At 63.5% G+C, this 18,503-nt stretch overlaps 1 protein-coding gene across 19 annotated transcripts in view; it reads right to left on the bottom strand.

Annotated features, from left to right (window-relative positions):
- Positions 1 to 2,002: 2,002 nt before the first annotated feature.
- Positions 2,003 to 18,503, bottom strand: part of KCNQ2 (potassium voltage-gated channel subfamily Q member 2) — a 53,066-nt gene continuing 36,565 nt past the window's right edge. For 2 of the 19 annotated variants that reach the window (XM_073888278.1, XM_073888280.1), the window contains 7 exons: positions 18,225 to 18,278; positions 14,582 to 14,805; positions 13,872 to 13,980; positions 13,370 to 13,501; positions 11,163 to 11,270; positions 8,210 to 8,333; positions 2,003 to 7,826 (listed from right to left, as the gene is read on the bottom strand). In XM_073888278.1, coding sequence (XP_073744379.1) covers positions 7,122 to 7,826; positions 8,210 to 8,333; positions 11,163 to 11,270; positions 13,370 to 13,501; positions 13,872 to 13,980; positions 14,582 to 14,805; positions 18,225 to 18,278 — 1,456 coding nt within the window. In that variant the 3' untranslated portion in view covers positions 2,003 to 7,121. Of the gene's footprint in view, positions 7,827 to 8,209; positions 8,334 to 11,162; positions 11,271 to 13,369; positions 13,502 to 13,871; positions 13,981 to 14,581; positions 14,806 to 18,224; positions 18,423 to 18,503 lie in introns of all 19 variants that reach the window. The other 17 variants (XM_073888283.1, XM_073888281.1, XM_073888287.1 and 14 more) reach the window with 13 other exon arrangements.

Here is an 18,503-nt window from a genome sequence, read left to right as displayed (position 1 = left end):
AGCTCTCCCACTGTGGTTTCCTCCCCTGAGCAACGTGGTGATGGTAATGCCACCTCATGGGGGTGTGTGTGTGGCCTAATACACAGGGCGTGTGGCCGCGTGGGAAGGAAGCGGTGGGGACCATGGGGTCACACTCTGCCCCGCGCTTCCCCATGCTGCTCATCCTGTAGTTCGGCAGCCGTGTCCAGCTGGGCCTGGGGAAGTTGCTGGGCACAGGCTGCTGGACGGCGCCTCACAGAACCCTGGTGTAGCTGGGAACGTGTCATGAAGACTACATTTTCTCATCTTCCATACAGATCATGACTGGGTTTTAGCCGACGGAAGGAGAAAGAAGCCTCGCGTGTGCGCGCACGCGCGCGTATGTATGTGTGTATATGTGAGTGTGACTTCAGAGACTGGTCTCTAAAGGGACAGGGTGCCCTTCCCACACCCCCCACCCCATTTTGCTAGCTGGAATGAAGATGTAATGGCTGGACTCTAGCAGCCACTTTCATCCATGAGATGACCCTGAGGAGAAAGTCTTGTAGAACAGAGAAACAAATCAGGAGGGTCCTGGGTCCCTAACCCCATAGGTCCATCTGCCACACTAGTCCAGATAGCTTCCCTCTGGACGTGTAGGCCATCAGAGACAAATATGAGTCTATTCTGTTGAACCCATGGTTATTTAGGGCTTCTCTGTTAATCACAGCCAAGACTAAACCTAATCCTAGGTGACAATTCTAGAGAACCGGAGACAAATTTCTCGGCACGGAGAAATAAGGCAACCACTCCAGGACCACGGAATGCAAGCAGATGATGACCTTCTCTTGTGGCCATGGAGGGGGATAGAGGTGGGTTACTGCCTCTCTGTACAGCCTCGTCCACATAGTGCAGAGGGGCAGTGCCAGGCCCCCCTTGAGCACCCCTGGGCCGGGGTTACTCACCAGCACCCCCAGAGCTGCAGAGAAATCTGGGCAGGGTGGATTGTGCTGGTCCAGGCGCCCCGGGGCCATGCAGTGCAGGCTTCGGGCTTCCTGGGACGGCTCCGGGGCCCATGGCCTCTTGGCACCAACACAGCCGGGCAAGGGACACGGCAGGAGCTGGGTCAGTGCTGAGGGGCATAGAGATGACCTCAGCAGCCAACCCCAGGCCTGCAGATAGGAGCCCGGCTGTACCTCGAGCCTGGGGCAGTTCTCCCCAAAACCCAGGCAGCCCAGCCCAGAACTTTCTGGAAGTGTTGCAGCACGAAAGCCTCTAGTTGGTGGCCAGGCCTGCCAGAGGGCCAAGGGGACCGCGAGCCTTGAGCCCCACCGAGGTCAGCAAGTCTGGGCACCCACCCAGGACAGGGTGCGGCGTCTCAGGCCCCTGCTTACTGCTCTTGCTGCTCAGCTGACCCCCAGGGATGGTCCAGCAGGGTAGAAAATTCCAGAAGGCAGGGGGCAGCATGGCTGGAAACATTCACAGCATCTCTGACCTGACTGCAGCTGGGCCCTCACCCAGGCCACTACAGGGCGGGAGATAGGACGGCCGTGTCCACCCCAACCTCCAGCACCTCAGCCGGCTGGGCCTGTGCAGCGGCTGGGGTGGGGGGATGAGGTGTGGTGGGCGGACAGCGCCAAGGACAGCAGGGCCCCAAGCCGAGCGCCAGCAGCACGGTCTGCGTCTGCACAGGACCTACGTGCGCGGAGCTGACGCCCAGGAACTGGGCCCGAGCACCGGACCAGAGGGCTCGCCAGCCTGGCCAGTGGCTCTCTTCCCCGGATGCCGGGTACTCCTGAGGGCAGAGGGAAGCGCCCCGGCAGGAGCCCCAGCAGACTCAGGCCAGAGCCCGGGGTGAGCGAGCATGAGTTTCTACTGTTGGAGCCACCGGTGTGTGGTCCTTCATTCTGGCAGCAAAGGACACTGACAGAGCCCCAGGCCTTGACCCTGGACAGTACACGTCCCTGGCCCGGGCGCGCACTCCCCGAGACAGGGCCCCAGGCCCCGGGGACGGCGTGCAAGACGAAAGAGGCCACACATCGTGCAGGTTGAATCACTGTGTTTTACTAAGTGCACAGGTCCACTGGGCTTCCAAACAGGTCCCCGTGGCAGTAGAAATTTCCGGAACTTTTCACATGCGTCCCTGCTGCCAGATTCCACCCCTGAAGTCGCTGGGCAAACCCGGGCTGGGCCCTGTTCTTGGGGACAAGTGTGAACCGGACAGTGAGTTGAACAAGTTATCATCTCGGCTGGTCCGTACAAAACTAGAGTTCATTCCCTGGGCGTCTATCCCTAGAAAACGGACAATGCGCGAGTCGAGGGTCAAGTGTGCGGTGGTAACACATTCACGAAAACAGAAAGGCCCGGCGGCTATGGTGCAGGACGCATACACGTGGTTGGAAGTGTACGTCAGTACGGAAGGCATCATGAAGAATTCTTTGGAGCATGAACAAAGTGCAGACGACCAAGGCAACAGCGCAGACGGGGTCCGCGGGGCGGCGAACGGCAAGGGTGGGCGCAGGACGGGGTGAGAAGGGTCCCGGCGGACGCGCCGCCTGGAGCCCCGCCTAGAGCCCCGGCGGGCGCAAGGCCAGTTCCAGGTCCGCTGCCTGCTCTGCATCCGTCCATGGCGCTGGTCCCGCGGACCAGGAGGAGGCAGGGTCCGGTGCAGGGCCGGGAGACGCCGGGGGCCTGGGGCGACCTCGGTGAATTTCCGTCAACGTGCATTAAGGCAAGACATTATGAAACCCGGCCAGAGTTGGGCGTGTGGTGTGGGGGGCCCGGGGTTGAGGCCACCCCCCTCAGGGCCCCCTCCCCCTGCACCCGACCTGGGTGATCCCCAGGGTCTCCCTGGCGTCCTCTGCCAGCCAGGGACACGCACACATCTGTCCAAAAGCCCACCCAGCTCCTCCAACACCCCGGATACCTCTGAGCGGTTGACGGAGGGTCTCACCTGCCAGGGAGCATGTCTTCCTCGCTCTCTCTACCCTGTTTGCTAAAGCCGCTCTCCCTCCAACATCTCCTCCTGGGGTCTGCTGTCAGCCCCGACCCCCCACAAGATGGCATATCCAGAGAACCATGGCCCCCACTCGCACACGCTCCAGGGGCTACCCAGTGTCCTGGCCTGGGCAGCTGGCTTTCCCGGGTCTCTTGGATAGAAGAGAGGAGCAAGCCCCCGGTCCCAACCACACCGCCTCCTTCAGGAAGCTCTCCCTGGTTGTCCCTCCTACTTAGTGCTTGGCAGGGGCCCAGCGGAGCCTGGGACGGCACACAGCCTCCCCTGGGTGCTAGAAGCAGGCAGCCCATTACTTCTGGGCCCCACCCAGCCCTCCTGCCCCTCACCCAGGATCGGTCCATCCAAGCAGGTGGCCTGAAGATCCACTCCGGGGTCACAGAAGGCAGCTGAGGACCACTCAGGACGGCATCGGTCAGGGAAGGGCACGTCTGATTCTGAGCCAGTGAGCACTGGGGGGGCACCAGGGGCACGGAGCCCCACTGGCTGCTCGGGACTCAGCCACCCTGCTGGGTTGCCCCCAAACCCTCCATGGGCTGTCAGACCGTCCCTCTGCACACCATGTTTATTTCAAGGGCTCGTGACATCAGAGGGTGGGACGCTGTGTTGTCACTCTGGTCTTGCAGCGTGACATCAGGGACGAGCACCCTCCGCTCTGTACATTATTTACAATTCAGGGAATATGAAATAGATACAAACATCAGCATTTCTACAGAGGCCTCCCAGGGGCCGTCCACACCTCTGGGCTTCAAGAAGCATCTAGAAACGTCTCAGGGCCGATTCCATCCAGAAACAGCATAGGTGGGGGGCACCTGCTGTACGGAGTACCCCCCAAATGTGGGGGCCGGCAGAAGAGAGGATGCCGCCCCCTTCTCTCCTGTGTTAATGTGTTGAATCCGTGACCACCAGGGGACTCCAGCCTAGTACGAGGGGAAAAGGTTGGTTAAACTAAACCACCATGTTAAAGACACCGACCCTGCCTGGCTGGCACGTGCGCTCTGGGCTGGGGAACTAGGGCTGGCCACGAGGCGCGTCCCGACGCCTCCTGCTAGGCTTCTACAGAGCAGCCCCTGCAGCGTGGGGTCCCGGAGCCTCCAAACAGGGGCTTGAGGCCAGTGCTCACAGAGGAGGGGACAACTGGCCTCCCATAGGGAGGGGAAGGGTGGGCAGGCCAGGGGGAGCTTCTGCCACGTGGCCAGGGCCCCTCTGTCCTCCAGGGAACCTAGTGAGGCCACGGCTCATGAGTTTACGTGGACAAGGGGGCCACAACATGCCAGGGAGGGAGGGGACAACACCCACATGGCCAAGAAGGGCAGAGGGAGCTGGCCAGGGCCCCAGGGTCACAACTGGACACCCGGACCTCCCTGGTCCAAGCCATGTCATGGCATCCAGCTGACCAGAGGCTCTGGACAGCTGCTGGGCCAGCAGAACCCCAGCCAAGGGCCACCTGTCACTCAAAGTTGCTCATTCCTTGGGGCTTAAAGTGGGTAGACCCAGACAGAGATCAGACGAAGGGCCACCGACATCAGGAACGCAGTGTGTGTGCACACATGAGGGCAAGTGTGTGCGCGCGCACACGTGTGAGCTGAATGTGAGCACAGGAGTGTGGGCTTGTGGGGGGGGCAGACCCCAGCCCAACCCTGGTCTTAGGAAATCTTTGCTGCGCCTGCCAAGGGGTGACAACTGCCCCGAGCCACACTCGCAACACACACACGCCCCACACACGTTCCGTGGAAGCGTCCTCCTGCTGTTCTTCTCCGAAAGCGGGGCCCCAGGGCAGGGACGCACACTGCTCAGGCCTGGGTCTGCGCATCCCAAGAAGGTGTCTCTACAACTCCATCCCCCCAAACTGTGGCCCTAGACCAGCCTCCCTTCCAAGGGGTCAGAGACTCCACGCAGGAGACCTCACACCCTCTCGTGGATGCAGGACCTGCCGGCGGGCTAGCCTGTCCCCCCGGCTGCAGCCTGGGAGACCCCTCCTGCCCATCCGAGGCCAGCTCCTCAGCCTCCAGGGGCGCACGGCACAGGGAGTGTGTGGGACAGCAGTCTTTCTGTGGGGACAAAGGGCCCCTCTTCCCAGGGCCTGAAGCCCCCGACAGGGGAGGGGTCCCTGTTGCTGGCACCACGGCTCTAACTCTTCCAGGGCCTCGAGCAAGGCTGGCCAGAGCTGGGGACGGATGTGGCCATGCTACCCCGTGACTCATGCCCTGCCCGGGGGCCTGCAGCCAGAGTCCCCCATGGTGGGAGGGTGAAGGGGGCTGAGCCCAGAGGGAGGCAGTGATGGGAGGTCCACGACACACAGGCCACACTAGGGACCCACGTTATCTGCACAGGCAGGGACTTTTCTCATCACTGTGAGGCCCAAGGCCAGAGAAACACTGCCCTTAGGAACGAGGTTCATCAGTGTGAGGAAAAGCCAGTGTGCCCTCCCTTCCAGGCCACGGGGCCACTTACTTCCACACCTGCCCTTCCTGGAGGCTAGGAAGGGGGACATCCTCGTGCTGGGGCCCTGACATGAGCAGCGGTTCCCAACTCTGAGCCTGCAGCCTCCCACTCCGGGCAAGCACAGGCCGGCCCAGCCTCTGGCTGCCCATCATGCAAGGAGGTGCCCACGGCAGGACCCGGGGTGTCCTGGCAAGGGGAGGGGGCAGGCATCACTCCCCAAGGCCCTCTAAGCACCAGGACCCCAAGCCCGGAGCCCAGGACCCTCAGATACAGCCCTCCACGCCCTTCCCAGAGGACAGGACCGATTCTCCCACTGACCACTTCTGGCCCAAGTCACAACAGGGCTGTCCCAGGAGCTAGTTTTCTGGGGAAGTCATTCCGTAACGGGCCTCGCTGCACCCAGCTCTAGTGCACCAGAGGTCACTGCCTCAGAGACAGCATCAGGCACCCAGACTTACGGTTCCCAATGCCAGATGCCCCCACACACCGACTGCTGAGGGCCCAGAAGACAGATCCCAAAGCTGCTGTCCCTGGGGTTGAGGTGCCTATACCACAGGAGAGATGGGGGCCCTGCTCCCTGAGGCCCAGGGTGGAGATGGGCATCCTTGACTCCTAAGAAGTCACAGCCAAGGGACTGGTCAGTGGAGAGCAGGGCGGCGGACGGTCAGCCTTAGTGGGGACACAGAGGTTTCCTTCCTACAGGATAGAGCTGTGTCAGCTCCGCAGAGGGAGGGAACCTCACCAACCCTTGAGGGGCTTTGAAGGCTTTTCCCAGGAGTTAGAGCATCATCATCTAGCCCTGGGTCCTGCCGAGGCACCAATGAGGGACCAGTAGGCAGGGCCCCCAGTGAAAGACAACATGCGAACCTGGTCACCACAACCCACCTGGCTCTGGGACCCGGAAACGGGATCCCAGCCCAGGGGATGCCCCCAGCCACCCAGCACGCTCCCTGCACACGGGTCTCCATTTCAGTGCTGGCCGTGGCCTGGTGGCTGGTGCCAAGCCTGAGCAGAACAGCTAGAACACGGGGGTGCCCATCCCCAGATCTCCTGTGGCTGGGGGAGCCTCCAAGGACCCTCCTCCAGAAGACTGTGAAGCAGCCCCTCCCCCCAGGAGCCAATGCTGGTAGGTCCTGAGGCCCCACCGTCTTCTCTCCAGGCCAGCATCCTGGACTTGGGACTGGCTCAGAACCTGGGGTTGGGGGAAGATGGCGCTGACCAGCAGCTCTCTGGAAGGTCACCCATCGTGCCTGCCTGCCCTGTGTGGACTAGCGGGGGCAGGGACGGAGGGACACGCCCTGGGCAAGCCACGCCCCAGGGGCCAGCGTACCTCCTGCTGCCGTAGCCACAGGCCCAGACTCCCTCCCCACCAGGCCTCAAGGCCACCCATCCTGCCCCTAGGTGCCACCCTCACCCGGGCCCTGCTCCTTGACCCCACGCCTCCCCCCTACCGGCAGGGGTCTGTCCTCAGCCATCACCCCCGCTCACACCGGGCCAACGGTCTCAGTGGGCACAGCCGGCCTGGCTGCCCCTTGTTAAAAAAGATCTTTTGTCAGCCTGCAGTGCGTGAGACCAAGGAGCCCCCCGCCAGCCCGTCGCCTCGCACAAGCCCCCCCACCTGTGTCGCTCTAAGGACAGGGTCCCGGAGAGTCCCATCTGCAAACCTGGAAGAGGCCAAGAGTCAGGGAGAGGCCGGCGGGCAGCCTCATTTCCGGGGCCCGGCCCAGCCCACGTCGCCAAAAGGGCCCTCCCCAGTGGCAGAGCGCGGCGGGGGCCCGCACGGGGTGCAGAGGTCCGAGTCCGTGTCCGACTCGCCCTCCGCGATGTAGGGTCTGACTTTGGCGCAGGGTGCCACGGCCGCGTAGCAGCTGTTGAGCGCGTCCAGGTTCTCCTTGGACTGGGAGATGCTGAAGCCGCTGAAGGAACGCTCCAGCTCCTCGTGGTCCACAGACGGGATGGAGATGGACGTGTCACTGTCCCGCAGGGCGCCCTCGTGCCTCGGGAACTCCGTGCTGGCCCTATTGCCCCCGCTGTAGGCCGACAGCGACCGCTCGTGGGCGGGCGGGGGCGGGATCCTCACCAGCGAGCCGTGGTCCCCCACGGGGGAGGTGCCGTGGCCCTGGCGTGCGTGGCATTGCTGTTGCCATGAGGTGGAGGGTGGGCACTGGGCTGGGGGCCCGGCCGGAGGCGCCGAGAAGTTCTTCTGGCCCCCGGAACTGGCAGAGCGGATGAGCTTGATGATGCAGCCGTTCCTGTCTCCATGCTCCCGGCTGTCCTCGGGGCTGTGGTATGGCGGCGCTGGTTCTGGCTCCTTGGCCCCAAAGTAGGCCTCCGTCTCCGTCGGGGGGATGCCCATGCGCTGCATATAGATGTTCACCAGGAAATCCAGCTTCTTCTCCATGGACAAGACCTGCAAGGGGAGCTGCTGGACCAGGCCTGGCGCTCTCCAGAGGTGGGGACCCCGGGCTGCTCGTCGGGGGGGCCCGGGCTGCTCCCGGTAGGTGGGGGGACCCTGGGCTGTTCCCCAGAGGAGCAAGGACTCCAGGTTGCCCCCCCCCCAGAGGTATGGAAGCAGTGGGAAGCAAACGCAGCAGGAGCTCAGCCTCTGACCCCACCCATCAGAGTGTGTGGCCCCTTCGGGTAAACCCCACAGCTCCTTTCCTTGCCTCCCAGAAGCAGACCCCGAGTGCAGGGACTTGTGCATGGCCCCTGAGGGCCGGCTCCCAGGAGAGGGCTGTGGCCCACCCTGGAGCTCCAGGACCTGCCTGCAGGGTCCGTCTCGGCCCCTCCTACCTGCTTCTCCACCTTCCCCAGCCGGCCCATCATGCTGGGGTCCTCGGGCAGCTCTGCCTCAGCCGGGCCCTTGGTGCGGTCCTTGTCGGTGATCGCTGGGCCCCGCCCCACGATCTGGTCCACTCTGCCGGGAAGAGACCCCACCCCCCAGAATGAGCTCGGGTGGGCGCGGCGGGGCCCGTGGCCCTCTCCTCCTGGGCCAGGCCACGGCCCCCCAGATCCAGGCTCCAGGCTGAGCCCAGAGCCGACTGGGGGGGCAGCAGGGTGCCAGGACAGGTGGACGTGGGGCACCTGGTCTCGCCCTGCTCTCTGAACCTGAGGGGCTCCTGTTCCGTTCCAGCAGGCTGGCACATTAGCAAGGAGTAAAGTGGAGGGATTGGGACCACGCGCCCCTCAGCTCCCCTCCCCCGTGCCCTGCCCCCACCTCTGAGCTTTACTCCTACACAATGTGCCACGTGGTCCTCAGCCCAACGGGGGTCTGGGGAGGGCAGAGTGCCACGTGTGTGGCAGGAACAGAAGCAGATGACCAGAGCCACACCTCCATGCACACCGGATGGGGGAGGGGCACGGACCAACACAGGAAACCGCCAACGCACCACGGAGGGGGCAGACAGAGCCACTGCCAACCAGGGGGAGTCTGTGTGTGCTTGCTGCACGTGTGCACGTGAGCTGTGTGTGCCTGCTGCGCGTGGGCACGTGTGAGCTGTGTGTGCTTGCTGCGCGTGTGCACGTGAGCTGTGTGCCTGCTGCGCGTGTGCACGTGAGCTGTGTGCCTGCTGCACGTGAGCACGTGAGCTGTGTGTGCCTGCTGCGTGTGTGCACGTGTGAGCTGTGTGTGCCTGCTGTGCGTGTGCGCGTGAGCTGTGTGCTTGCTGCGCGTGTGCGCGTGAGCTGTGTGTGCCTGCTGTGCGTGTGAGCTATGTGTTTGCTGTGCGTGTGCGTGTAAGCACGTGTGCACATGTGTGCTGTGTGAACGCAGGTGCGGGGTGCGGAACGCTGCTGAGCTCGTCTCAAAGAGGCCGTGGATAAGAGGCAAAGGAGGTTTCTATGTGGGAGGGGGACCGCAGCTCGGTCCTGCACAGCAGGAAGGGCCACCGCGGCGGTGTGGCCTCCTAATGCGCCGCTCCAGAGACCCGCACGTTTCGTGGGAGCTCAGAAACAAAGACCCTGGCTGTCCACAAGCCGCTGGGTCAGCCACTCCCCCCCCCCCCCAGCTGAGGCCAGGTAGCCCCCGCCTGTCTCTGGCCAGGAGCCTCAAGCACAAGGCCCTCCTCAAGTTTCAGAGTGCAGGAGGGCACGGCTCCCACATCCTGGCAGGCGCCCTGTGAGCCGGCCGGGGCCAGGTCTCGGCGTCCTTCCTCACCCACAGGCCGCCCTGTTTGCCTCTGGTGGGGAGTGGGGCTCCGGGGTGGCTTTTTCTTTCTGTTGCATGAAGCAGAAGAGGGGTTGGGACTTGCGTCAGCCATGGTGCACCTCATGCTCTATGGAGCTGCATGCTTGCCTCATGCACCAAGGACAAGGAGCAATAGAGGACAGCGGGGGGGCCCTCGGGCTCCAAGCAGACGCCAGTGGAGAATGGAGAGGGAGAAGGGTTCTCTGGTGTTCCCAAGTGTCCACACAGTCCAGGCATAGGTGCTCAGCGCCTTCACCCCTGCCACATGACGGGCCACCTGCCTGGCTGGTCCCCCGGGAGCCTGGAGCTGCCGCGGGTGGGGGCTTGGGAAAGGGCCCTCCAAGGCGCCTGGGCCATCCCTCCCCTAGGCCTCAGGCGGAGGAGTCAGGTTTAACCCCCCATGTGCCCACACTGTCCTTCCGGCCCCTTCTGTGTGACTGTGTGTCCTCTGGCGACGGCGGTCCAGATGCCTGGGGGCCCTGAGGGCTGCAGGACCTTCCCGGCTCATGACTCTGAGGACCCAACTGCCGCCCCTGCAGCAGCGCCCAGAAGGGTGGGCTTGAATCTCAAGGCTGGAGAACACGAACCAGCAAACACTGAGGCTGCCCTGGGTCAGGCCTTCTCCCCCAGGGACTCCTTTCTCATGGAAGAGCCACCGGGTTGAGATGTCCAGTGTGTTGACCCTCAGCCTCATGTGCAGAAATCCCGGCACACGGGGAGGATGGGTCAAACACACCAGTCCCTCCACCAGCCAGCTTGGACCCAGTTGCCAGCACCCCTGCTGGCTTCTGGGATGCTCTTGGGCCCCTCTGCCCTCGCCCTCCTCCCTGCCCCAGGGGCTCTGCTGTCCCCCAGCTGACCAGACCTGGCCAAGGGGCACAGGTCACAAAAGTCATCTGAATCTCCCCAGGAAGGCAGAAAGGCCCTGAAGCTTGAATTCATCACTCCGGAAGCTACTTCTGCTAACTCACCGCCTAACTGTCGGTCAACCGGGACCGGCTTCGGTGGTGCTAATTCTGATGGCCAGAAATAAAGCTCCAAAATTCTCGGGCATTCCCTGGGAGCCTCGCCCGTTGCTGGGCGCCTGGCAGGGACATTCCTATTTATTCTTCACGACAGTTCAAAGGCAAGAGTAGCAACAGGACCTGCTCAGATCCATGGAGCCGCCCAGGTCAGCCCCACTGAGGTGAGGACGTCAGGGGAGAGCCCTGGAGGGGCTGGGGCGGGAAGGACCCTGCCAGCCATGGAGCCCTGCGGCTCTGAACACATCTGATCCTCAAGGTGGCACCCCTCTGCTTCTGCCCAAGAAGCACCCCCCGGGCAGACGTCACTCGGGATGTCTACGGAAAGGAGCCCCCCATGGCAAGCTTCCCCAGACCCTGCCAAGAGGAGCAGCTCAAGGCCACCCCGACACCGCCCACCCGGGGCCCACGGGGCGCAGCCTTCCCCCCATTGCTGCTCTGTGGGGAGATGCAGGGCAGGTGTTGCCGTCATGTGGCCTGGGGCGAAGGGGGCTGGCCATTCCACAGAGACAAGGCGGGAGAGGGTTGGCATCCTGACCTAGGTGAATACTGGGGTGACTCTCTCGGAGGGGCCGTGGGTCCTTTGGTGGGGTACTTCTTGTGCCGGGGAGTTGAAGGGGGTGGGGGGCCCACAATCATATCTATCCTGGCGAGTGAACAAGAAAAGAGACACCAGCAAATGCATCGTGAAGAGCACGGAAGGGGAGTTGGCTGAGGGATGCTGCACATGGAGCGCAGTGGCCGCCATGCCCGCCTGGCTGGGGCGGCGCCCGATCTGTCCCGTGTGCAGGCGAGCGCGGGACCGGGGAGCTGCCGCCTCACGGCTGGGCCCAGGCCTGCCCGGGCGAGCAGGTGTGTGCACGGGAGCCGCCACGAAGGACAACCGTGCGGCTCTGCTGGCGAGGGGCAGAGCACCCCGGCTCCTTGGGGTGGCCCATTTGGGTTGCTTTTCCAGACAGAAAGGGAGGGAGAAGGAAAGTTTAGGACAGAAGAGCCTGGTGAACAAAATCAGCCTCCGTGAGAGAGATGTGGGAGCAGGCCCAGCAGCCAAGACACTGCACCTGCTCTCTCACACGCACATCTGTGCGTGAGCACACACACACACGTGCACACACACGGGCTTGCACCCTTGCACACATTTGCTTGTGTGTGCACATATTCGTTCACATACTCACACAGATCTGTTCAGATGCACAGCGTAGGTCTAGCCGATGCTCTGGGGAGGACAGTGAGCAATTGGCTTCCTAGCCTTAGCCCGTGTGGAGGAAGGGGTCACCGCCCCCGGCTCCCCGCCCCACAGGAGCAGCTTTGGGCCCAGAGGGACCCCTCCCGGGTGTTCCACTGCAGGACTGGGGAAGCACCCCAAGGCAGGTGCACACTGACTTCCCCAGAATGAGGACTACACTACTCAGGCACTGGGCTGACCCCTAGGATTGTCCCCTGACCGTCCAGACCTTCTCCCAGCCAGGGCCCAGGCTTCTGGGGCAGACAGCCTGCAGCACCCCAGTCTGAGGGACCCTGGGCAGGGGAGGGAGCGTTGGCTGGCAGAACCATGGGACCCACTTCAGGAAAGACCCATAACAACAGCCCCGTGGCCTCCTCACAGGCCCCACAAACACACATGCATGCACATACTGTTTTGGATGTGGCAGAGGGTACGCACCTCTGAGCACGTGTGTGTTTGCGGTACGTGTGTGTTATGGAGGTAGAGAATGCTTGTATGTGGCATGAAACTGAGTGTAGCTGTGTGTGTACGTGTGTCCACGCATGTGCATGTGTATGTGTCCACGCATGTGCATCCGTGTGCATTCCATGCGTCTGTGTGTCCGTGCATGTACTGTGCGCGTGTGTGCCCATGCATGTGCCAGCATGTGCATGCACACGGGAGTGGACACGTCCTGTGTGCACACGTGTACACGCCTGTACATGGTGTGCAGCTAAGTCCTGGAGTGAACAAGCCTGTCCTCACACACACACGGCTGCACACAAGCAAAGCAGTGTGCGCCCAGCCATCATCGGGCCTCAGACGTGCGTCCCAGCCCCACTTCCTGCTGGGGGAGTGGGGAGCCCCCCGTGAGGCAGGGACGCGGACAAGCCTCTGTGTCCCCATGTAGTGTCACTGCTTCCTGATGGGGGTCACGAACCTGCAACCTCATCTCCTGAGAACTATCCCATCCCCAACACACAGGCACACAAGTGTGCCGGCTCACACATACATGCACACATGGCACAGCACACACAGAGGCACATGCACACACCACACACATGCATAACGTGTATGCACATGCGTGCAACCAGATACCCGAACACGTGTGTGCACTCGCACAATACACGTGTGCACACGTGTGCGTCCACAGGACACATGTGTGCACGTGCATGCCTGTGAATGCACACGCACACACACTTGCCCACTGTAGCAGGGGCAGGGGGGCGGGAAGGGAGAGACAACAGAAATATTCCAACAAACAGGCCACATGAGGACACAGCAGGACGCCCACGTAGGGCCGGTGTGGGGCCAGAGAGGAACAGCCCGGAGGCGGCAGCAGGTAGGGCCGACCACCGTGTCCCCACAGCCCTGTCCACCGTCCCCCCTCTCGGGGGGGGCAGCGTGTGGCTCCCCACGCTGAACCCCACCCCTGTGCTGCCCCTGAGGGACACCACCACACTGGGGCCACACTGGCTTTGGCCCAGAAGGACCCCGCCTCCATGCCCCGGGGCTGGGCAGGCTGCGGGGGAGGCTCTTGCCTGGACTGCAGGTTTTTGATGCGGGACAGCATGTCCAGGTGACCAGCCGAGTACTGCTCAATCACATCCATCACGTCGTATGGCCGCAGGCTCTCTTTGAACTTGCGCTTGGACACCAGGAACCGCATCACACTGGGGGAGCACAACTGTGAGCCCTGGGCTGGCCCCTGCCCTGGGCACCCCCAGCATCTCCCAGAACATCCACCAGAGGACACGTTACAGTGATCTGGCCAAGCCACCCACCTGCCACATACACAGGCCACTCCTGGGCCTGGGGTGCAGACAGACCCTCGGCCACCCGGGACCCCTGTGGGGGCGGCTCCTGGCCACCCCCTCAGAGCCTCAGTGCTCCACACCCGGGATGGGCAGGGGATACAGCCACGACAGGAGGGGCCGCGGGAGCCGTCACCAGCCCCCAAAGGGCCCATACCCCAGGGACAGCAGACAGCACCCCTCCTGGACTTTGTGGGAGGCCCCTTGCCCTGGACACTGAGTGCCTCACCACACAGCCCGGATGCTGACTTTGAGGCCCGGGGTCAGGTCTTCGGGCACAAACTCGCAGGTGCAACTTTTGTTGTCTTCTGCGATGTCCTCACCAGGGAGACTGGCTTCTAGGTGGAAGGAGACACGGCTCGTGAGGGGCTGAGCCATGTCCAGGGACCGAGTGGGCCACAGCACATGCTTGCTGGGGACAGCGTCAGGGAAGCCTCCCAGTGCTCTGGAAACCTGCCCTCTGTCCCGCTGAGGCCGCAGGGAGAGGCCCCCGTGATGGCTGAAAAGTGGATGAAGGGCAGACCCAGTGTGCTACGGCCATAGGAAAAACAGAACATCAGCCCGCCATAAACAGGCGTGAAGCCTGATTGGTGGCCCAGTGTGAAAGCATCTGGAAACAGGCGCACACAGTGTGTGATTCCACGTGTGTGAAATATCCAGCACAGACTGGTAGTGGCCGGGGGCTGGGAGGGATTGCTAACAGGCACGGGTCTCCTTTGGGGCATGGAATGCTCTGGAACGAGAGAGGTGGTCTCTGCTCAACACTGAATGTGCTCAGTGCACTGAGTTGTTCGCTTAAAAGTGGCTGGTTTTATGTTACACGACTTCACCTCAAAAAGAAGAAAGGGGAAAGGGGGAGCTGCTGCTCAAGGGGGCTACAGGGCTCCCGATGGTGCCCGAGGGGCAGCTGGACCGCGGGAGGGCAGTGGCCTGACCCACCTTCTGAGTTCTGTCGGGACGCGGCACCCTTAATCCGGAAGGCCTGCCGTGCCCGGCTGCGGTCCCCGAAGCTCCAGCTCTTGGGCACCTTGCTCGGACTGTCCTCCAGACTCTGGTCGGCACTGGGTGACCGCCGGACGGTCTGGGCCTGCGGGGACCCCTTCCCCTTGGCAGCCACGCCTCGGGGGCTGGAGAAGACACGGTCTTTCAAACTGACCTTCTGACTGCTCCCACGACGACCGACAGGAGGGCGGACACACACAGAAAGACAGCAAGAGAAATCACTCTGGAAAGAACGCTCACACCCCACCGTCCGCTCACAGCTGACGCCTACACGTGGGGGTGGGAGCAGGGAGACAAGGAGCGCGGGTGGGTGGGCGCTCCGAGGGCCACTCAGGGGCTCGGCCCGGCTGGGGAGGTGGTCAGTGGACACTTCAATCACTTTCGGTGCTACGGAAAGGTGTCAAGAGTCCCCCCACACGGTCGTGTCAGGTCTCCCTCTCCAAGGTGACGTGAGGGCCCCAAACGCCCTGCAGGTCCCCCTGCCCGCCCCACCACACCCCACACCTGCCCCCGCGGCGGCCCCCTCCCCCTGCCACCTGCTCCAGGGGCTGGAGGGGTGAGGTCTGCAGCTGACCACTGGCCTCTGCCAAGCCCCGGAAGCCCCCTGGAGGAAGGGTTTGGGTCGGGAGCAGGAGCATGGGCGTCACGGAGGGGGTGAGGGCCTCCTGTGGGCTCCACAGCGTTGTCCGGCCCCCTGCACCCAGGGCCAGCACAGCCTCCACACCCACACACAGGATGTGACCGGGTGTGGGACTGAAGGCCCACACTGCCAGAGGGATGGAGTGGACACGCCTCCCCTGCCAACCGCCTCGCTGGAATAGGCCTTGCTGGCCCGAGACCACCGGGAGGGGGCAGCTCTGCTGGCCACAGCCCTGCAGGGGTCCTTGGGCCCCCGCCCCCGGCCCCACGTCTCTTGGAAACTGTGAAGATGGGTCTGGTACCCTCTGGGCAGCAACCAGGAGGCACAAGTGGGTTGTGATGGTCCAGGCGCAGGTCTGGCCCAGGGACCCGGCAGCCACTCGCTTCCTCCCCCTGGACAGTGTCCACTGTCTAAGAGCAAGGCTCTTGCGACCTGCACACCTGCTTACACCCAGCCACAGGCAGGAGCCACAGAACTTCCTGGAACAGCCTCTGAGCCAGGACTTGTGCTGCCCCGGGGCATGCAACAAGCCTGCCTGGAGGCCCAGCGGGGTCTCTGCTGTCACTGGGAGGCCGCCATCACCTGCTGACCCCTCAGACGTCGCCAGACCCCAGTGTGGCTCCCCTGGGTCACCGCCTCCATTGACCCCAACCAGGACCCACAGCCGAGACAAGACCCCTCAGACGGCGCAGACATGACTGGCCACGGAGAAGTGGCCAGTGGCCTGGTCTATCCTGCCTGGACACTGTAGTCCCAGCCAGTGCCCCGTCCCTTCCCCCAGGCCGCAGAGATCATCCCTCTGCTAGATTGAAGGTCTCGTGGGACAGGGAAAAAGGGAAGAAAGGAGCCCCCCAGAGCCAGAAGTCGGCCTCAAGTGCAGATCCCACTCGGGAGTGGGGCAGGCATCTGCTTGCTCAGGACACTGGCCCCAAGCCCGTAACAGCACAAGGCCAAGAATGGGCAGATGGGAGCTGAGGGACGCCCAAATCCAGGTGTGCCGCGGGGCCCTCAGCACAGATGACCTTCTCCTTCCCAATGGAGACCAACACCTGGTCCAGGGAGACCACAGAAGCCATGGCCCCCCCAAGCCCCCAGGCGCTGGACCCCACGCAGCTGCCTCGAGGACGGAGCCACAGGAAGGCCTTGCTGTCCCAGCCCCTGGAAGGCCCAGACTGGGGAGGGGCGCTGTGCCGGAGGAGGCCACCGTGTGGATGCCTGAACTAGCACAGCTCAGCCTGCAGACGCCCGGCCCCCGGCCACCCAGACTGGCCCCACGGCCAGGTGCCCAAGCAGCTCCTGCTCCCGCAGGTGTCCAGGAAAGGCTGCCCTAACCTCACAGGCCAAGGACAGAAGCAAACAAACACGAAGGATGGGGCTCTGGCCACCTGCAGCAGGGGAAAGAGCCCTCGATGAGACCACCATGTGTGTGAAAGGGGCACTTTCCTGCCATCTGCACTTTGGCGTTCACACAGGACCAGGGAGCAAGTTCGAGAGGGTCTGGGGGAGAAAGCCAAGCCCCAGCCTTTCCTCCCCCGCCTGCCACCCTGCAGCGAAACTCTAAACACCCGGGGCCGGCTGTACAGGTACGGGGCAAGTGGGAGGCCCCGCCTGCCATCGGCCACACCTGGGTCTGCACAGCCGGGACCCGGCTCAGCGGTGAGGGACCCAGCATCCACAGGGAGAACGGCCCTGCCCACACTGGACCACAGATGCCCAGGGCAAGTGCAAAGGACGGAGTGACATTCGTGGGACTTGCACACAGCAAGGCTGAGCTTGGCCCAGGCTCCTGGACTGGCCGTGGACACCTCGGGCCCTTCTGGTCCCCAAGCAGCCTGACCACAGCCCCTGAACCAAGGAACCAGCCTGTGGCCCCACAAGCTCTGTACAAGCAGGACAGCTTTTGCCGGGGCCCCAAGTCTCCGCTCCTGTGGCTGCAAGTCTCCCCCAAGCGCCGACCTCCGGGAACACACAGGCAACGTGGAGAGGTTGGGGGAGGCAGGCCTCCAAGCCCCGCTCCAGGAGAGGACTCAGAGCATGCACAGATGCAGACGGACAAGCATGCTGCCGCCCGGGGGCCCTGGTCCTGCCGCACAGCCCCTCCCCACGCCCGCCGCTCAACACCATTGCTTCCGGGGCCGGCGCCAACCACATGCACAGGACAGGCGGACACAGCTGCCCACACGCGGCAGGGCTGCACACTGCACTGGTCAGGGAGGGAGGCAGGCAGGAGGGAGATGGGAGTGGGCGGGGCCCAGAGCAAGCAAGAGGGCAGACGCTTCCACACACCCGACAGCAGACGCGGACAGAGAGAGTGGAGGTGCGGACAAGGAGCCCACGGTGCAGAGGGCTGGGGTGGGGGTGGCTTTTCTACCGTCCCGTTTCCAGTCCGCCCTAAACCAGGCCTGTGGTGGGAAGGGGGAGCCGAGGGCCTCTGGCTTTGTGGCGTGTCCGGTGTGTCAGGACCGTGGGGAGCCCGGCACACACAGGACGGAGCTGCCTCCCGCGGGTGAGGCGGCCGGGCCAGAGTGGCCGTCCTCGGGTGCGTAGTAGAGGTGCTAGACTGGCGAGCCCCAGGGAAAGGTCTCACCAGAGAGCGACGAGGACCCCAGAAGCCACCAGCGCCCATTCTGGGCTTCCGAGCCCCTGGCCGGCCCCCCTCCTGCTTGGAGCAGGGCATTGTTTGGCTTGGGGAGAAAAGCATGTTGGTGCTGCCGCCACGGTCAGCCGGAGGCCGTTTGGAATCACGGGGGGCCTGGCGCTCTGTGGCAAGGGGCCGCGGAGGCCGAGCTGCCAATCAGAATTGGGGCCTGGGGGGCCGGGGGAGGGGGCACCAGCCTCGCCCTCGCTCATCTAGAACCTCTAGTAAGCAGAGTGTTTGGCGCAGGGGGGAGGTGGGGAGCCGTGCAGCAATGGTCGGCGCGTGCGACACGCCCGCGGTACCTAGAGTGTCCAGGGCAGCATCCACACAGGGACTCTCTGCACGGTCTGCCTTTACTGGAAATGAGGAGAGCACAGTTAGTCCTGGCGGACAGGACGCACGGGCCCACCCGCAGGGCGGCTCTGGGCTCAGCGTCCACCAGCAGCACTTGGATCTGAGCAACGACACTGAGGGGGCTGCACATAAAGTCTCCCGCCGGCCTGGAAAAGAAAACAGTGCCCTATTTTTGGAGAAAAAAAAAAAATCCCGTTTTTTTTTTTCCTCCAAAAATACCTTTTCCT

The sequence above is a fragment of the Callorhinus ursinus genome, unplaced genomic scaffold (genome assembly GCF_003265705.2).
Source record: "Callorhinus ursinus isolate GAN/ISIS: 27379988/994484 unplaced genomic scaffold, GSC_fseal_2.0 scaffold89, whole genome shotgun sequence".
NCBI lineage: Eukaryota > Metazoa > Chordata > Mammalia > Carnivora > Otariidae > Callorhinus > Callorhinus ursinus.
This window is presented reverse-complemented; position numbering and strand designations above follow the sequence as displayed.